The 4,459-nt window shown below is 49.0% G+C and overlaps 1 protein-coding gene across 1 annotated transcript in view; it reads right to left on the bottom strand.

Moving 5' to 3' along the window:
- Casq2 (calsequestrin 2) overlaps positions 1–3,239 on the bottom strand; it is a 65,130-nt gene extending 61,891 nt beyond the window's left edge. Inside the window, exon 1 of the mRNA XM_004641722.3 lies at positions 2,810–3,239. Within this exon, the coding sequence (XP_004641779.1) occupies positions 2,810–3,043 (234 nt within the window). The 5' untranslated portion in view covers positions 3,044–3,239. The remainder of the gene's footprint in view (positions 1–2,809) is intronic.
- Positions 3,240–4,459: the final 1,220 nt, after the last annotated feature.

The raw sequence follows: 4,459 nt of genomic DNA, 5'->3' as shown, positions 1-4,459 counted from the left end.
AAAGAAAGAAAGAAAGAAAGAAAGAAAGAAAGAAAGAAAGAAAGAAAGAAAGAAAGAAAGAAAGAACTGGTCAACCTGGTGCTCAACCACCAAGTTCATGGCTCTGTCTGTGCCCAGACCCAGGTTGCCTGCCAGGGATAAGGATGTAGCTTAAGCAAATGAACCCATCCGACTGTTCATGATGTGGAGAGCATGCTTGTTGGTCCTCCACATTCACCCACTCATTCACTTAATCATGCTAAGATCATTGTGCATCTGCGGAGAGCAATGACTATTCTATGAATTCATTCAGGATTTCCCTCAATCCAATAAATGTAGTAGAAGTTGGTGAGCTTACTGGGTCCCTACCTTCCATCCCAACCCCAAACACACATACTCCATTAATAACATCAGCTTCAAATTGTATGAATCGGAAACCAAAGGTACCTAGAGACCCTAAAGCTCCCAAATCCACGCAGTTCTTCTTCTCCTTTTCTTCTGGAGAAGGTATGAGTGGTCATCAAGTATTTCTGTCTTGGTGGGAAACTAAGGAGGAAAAGGTATTTGTCCTTTCTATTTCTTCTCTCCTAGCAGTGGAGTGGTCTAGATAAAGAGCACAGGCTTTGGCATGAGGGACAAGATCTGTGTGAGGCTGAAGGCGAAGAGAGAGGAGTAAATGATTCCCCACCCTGGTTAGGCGTTTGGCAGGTGGTGCTGCCATTTTGGATTGCTGAAGAACTCGTCCTGCAGTTGCTACGTTGCTTACGCATGGCTGGCGGGGACTCCACTGACATTTTCTCATACCTAGTTCATTCATGCAAGGGTACTGCTGTCTTCCAAGCAGTTTCTTGGTCCTCCTTGCTCATTGTGAACTTGATTCAGATTTTTTTTTTTTTTTTTTTTTTTGGAACCGGGAATTGAACTCAGGCCCTTGCACTTGCCAGGGAAGTGCTTATTCCACTGAGCCATCTCCCCGGCCCCTTGATTCAGATTTTGAGGCTGTTGTTATTTGGCTTCTGCATTATCAAGTTTGCTCTGAATTCAGGCTCCTCTCCCAGGCTCACAAATTGGGAGAAATCCCACCCAGGCCTCTGTGGGCAGAAATAGTAGGTTAGTAGGAGGTTGGAGGAAAGTGAGAAGGCAACTGAAAGGGCCTCTCCCAGGGCAAGAGACAGAACTGGGATTGAGAACCAAAAGGTGTTGACGAGGTTGTTGAGCGTATTCAACAGGGGCTCAGCAGGTCCTTGGAGATCACAGAGAACGCTACTCACGGACCACTTGGGCTCTGCGAGCAGGGCCAAGCCACCTCCTCTCTGGGGCTCAGCCTGCTGAGAAAGTGAGCAAGATGGCGCCACCTTCCCACTGATGGAGTTGGGCTGGGCTGGGTTTAATCCCGACACTGGAGCTGGCACTGGGTGGGCGCCTCCTGCGTAGCAGGCGCTGCGCTCCTGCCCCACAACTTCACTCAGTCCTCAGGACCCAACTGTACGGGTGAGGGTCTGAGTGCAGGGGCTTCCTCCTGGGAAGCAAAGGCGAGGCTATCTGACTGGGAAGCCCAGGTCAGAGCACAGTAGCTCTCAAACGTTTCATCCAGAGGGAAGTCTGGCCATGGGGGAGGCCTCCCTGGCAGGATCTACAGAGCATGGCGGGAGCATCAGCTCGCATGGCAGTTTGAAGGAGAAAGGAGCACAAAGCACAGGTGCTTCTCCATTGAGCCTCTGCGGTAGACAGAGTGTAAGAGAGGACGGCGAGGCAGGAGTGATTTTCTAAAACACAAGAGCTCTCTTTAAGGTCAAGTAGTTCTCTCTGAGCTTCTTTTTAAATTATCAAAGTCATTTTGATGTATTGTGATGGATTTGCCAGATTTTACTGTAGTCTTTTTTTTTTTTTTTTTCAAATTAAAATCTGAATGGGTTGGAGTACAACCTACTTGGCTGAGTTCTGTGTCTGTGCCGACAGTAAACTGCACAACACTCAAGTAGCCTTTTCTTCAGATTCTGTCCAGGCCGAGCCTGAGGACTGAAGTATGCAGCCCTGGTGCTGTCTAACACTCCTGGCAGCCCAGGAGCTCCTGAAGTGTAAGTGGGCCCAGCTGTCGAGGAGGAGCTGCTGGGATCATTTCTCGGGTACTCACCAAGGATTCGACATGGCCCCAGTGCCAGGTGACACGCAATGCAGATAAAATAAGAAGTGACTTCAGTGTCTGCCCTAAGCTCACATGAAGACCATCCCAAGGGAATAAAAAAATCCTTGCTAATGAATATGCAGCTCACCAGGCATCTAGCCTCCAATGCTGCGGAGAAAGCACAGCACAGGTGGCAAAAACCTTTCAGGGGTTCTCTCCCTGTGACCCAGAAAGATAGGCAAGGTCAAAAGACAGATTTCTCCAGGGTCAAAGGGAGACCAGATGGGGGAGCAAAGAGTGGGGAACTGGCACTGAATGTAAGCCACTACTAACTGAGGCGTGTTCCACCCATGGTTGTAACTGTGTGAACATTTGCTCAGGGAAAAAACCAGGTAGGACAAGAGTCTTGAAGTACCACAAAGAAAGTGATGTGGAAGCACTGCTGCAGCAGACAACCCCCCCCAACACACACACACACACACACACACACACACACACACACACACACAGAGTCCACCCCTTCCCATCTCAGGACTCTGATCACACGTGTCCTTGTTCCTGGCATGGCAGCAAGAATAGCTTCAGTTTACATGAGGTTGAAGTGCAGCAGACATCAGTATTTATCCGGGTTCCCTGTGCCCCTGTTCCCATATCCCAGCCCCAGCCAAAGGCACAGCGCCCCCTCCTGGCGGGGCAGGAACTCACCTCCAGCACAATCTCTTTCATCTGAAATTGCTTCTGGGCAACCTTATCTGAAGACACCGGCTCATGGTAGTAGAGGCAGAGCAAGTCGTATTTCTTTGAAATCTGCTTGAAATTCTTCTCAGAAAGACTTACCACTCGGTCCTTTCCATCATACGTGGGGAAATTCAGCCCTTCTTCTGCCCTGCAACAGGACAGCAAATAGACCCCCAAAACGAGCAGGTGAGTTCGCTTCATTTGGGAAAAGTTCTTTCTTTCTCTCTTGTTCCTCAAAATAGCATGGGCAGGAGAGAGAATGGAAAACTCTTAGCAAGTTCGTTGAGCCAAGTAAGGACAGAGAATCTGATCTGTCCTCCCCACTTTGGGTCGCACAAGCAGTGTAATCTCAGGCTCTGGACAAAGTGGAGCTTCGGGCAGACATGCGCAGAGTTAGAGCCGGGCGGAGGCTGGTGGCCCAGCCCCAGATACCTTACATAGCTCCCTGCCCAGCCTCTGGCTCATTAGGAGGTCCATTTTTAGGATGCAGTTGTTTCAGGCTAAAAATAAAGCATGCAATGAATAAAAAAGTTAGATATGACACTGTTGAGGGATTCACTGAGACAGTGTGTCAGGCCAGTGAGGAGACAGCAGGCAGGAGGAGAAAAGGGAGACTGTGCACACATGAACTAAGGGAGCCTTAAAAGACCAAAAAAGAGAAACTCAAGAGGAAGGAGGTAAAAATGAGAAGAGGAGAGAAATAAGGGAGAATGGCTCCAATAAAAGAACAGAGAGGTTACGACCTGCGAAATGCCACCCGGGTGTTACCGCATTGCTAAATTGCCCCAGGGAAATACGGTAGCTTTGCCTTCTCTGGCTGTGTCACTATCACGGAAACAGGAGAACAAAACGGGCCTGAAGGTGCAAGCATATTCTACACCTGTCTGATGGCTTTTCTTGGAAGCCTAGCTTGGCTGTGCTGGTACCAAGCCCGGGCGGCCAGCCCTTGGGCAAGGGACTCAGAATGTCCTTTCCCACCAGCCCTGCACACAAAGGGCTCCGGGACTCCAGCCTGCCCTGGGCTCCAGCTTCCTTCTGTCTCTGCCTGCAGCTGAGCAAAGCCAATGCCACAAGAACCCACCCTCATGGTACAATTAAATAAAACACTTTTACCAGTCTCTCTGAGAAGCCTTCTTAGATTTCCTACTTTCAATCTGTCATTTTTTTTTTCTTTACACTAACTTTTTTTTTTTTTTTTTTTTTTTTTTTTTTTTTTTTGAGAGAGAGAGAGAGAGAGAGAGGCCAGCTCAGCCCACCAGGGGGCGGGGCTGGCTGGCATGTGGTGCTGGGGGATTGAACCGCGGTCCCTGATGCTTTTGCTAAGCTTGTTCTAAGTAGGTGCTTTAGACCACTGAGCCATCTCTCCAGCCCACTAACTTTTTTTTTTAATGTGTGTGTGTATGTGTGTGTGTGTGTGTGTGTGTGTGTGTGGCCAGCTCAGCCCACCAGGGGGCGGGGCTGGCTGGCATGTGGTGCTGGGGGATTGAACCGTTGTCCCTGTGCTTTGCTAAGCTTGTTCTAAGTAGGTGCTTTAGACCACTGAGCCATCTCACCAGCCCTTCACACTAACTTTTAATGTACAATTTTATCCCTTTGTTATCAGAGAGAGAGAGAGGG

Source organism: Octodon degus, unplaced genomic scaffold (assembly GCF_000260255.1).
Source record: "Octodon degus isolate 3935 unplaced genomic scaffold, OctDeg1.0 scaffold00140, whole genome shotgun sequence".
NCBI lineage: Eukaryota > Metazoa > Chordata > Mammalia > Rodentia > Octodontidae > Octodon > Octodon degus.
This window is presented reverse-complemented; position numbering and strand designations above follow the sequence as displayed.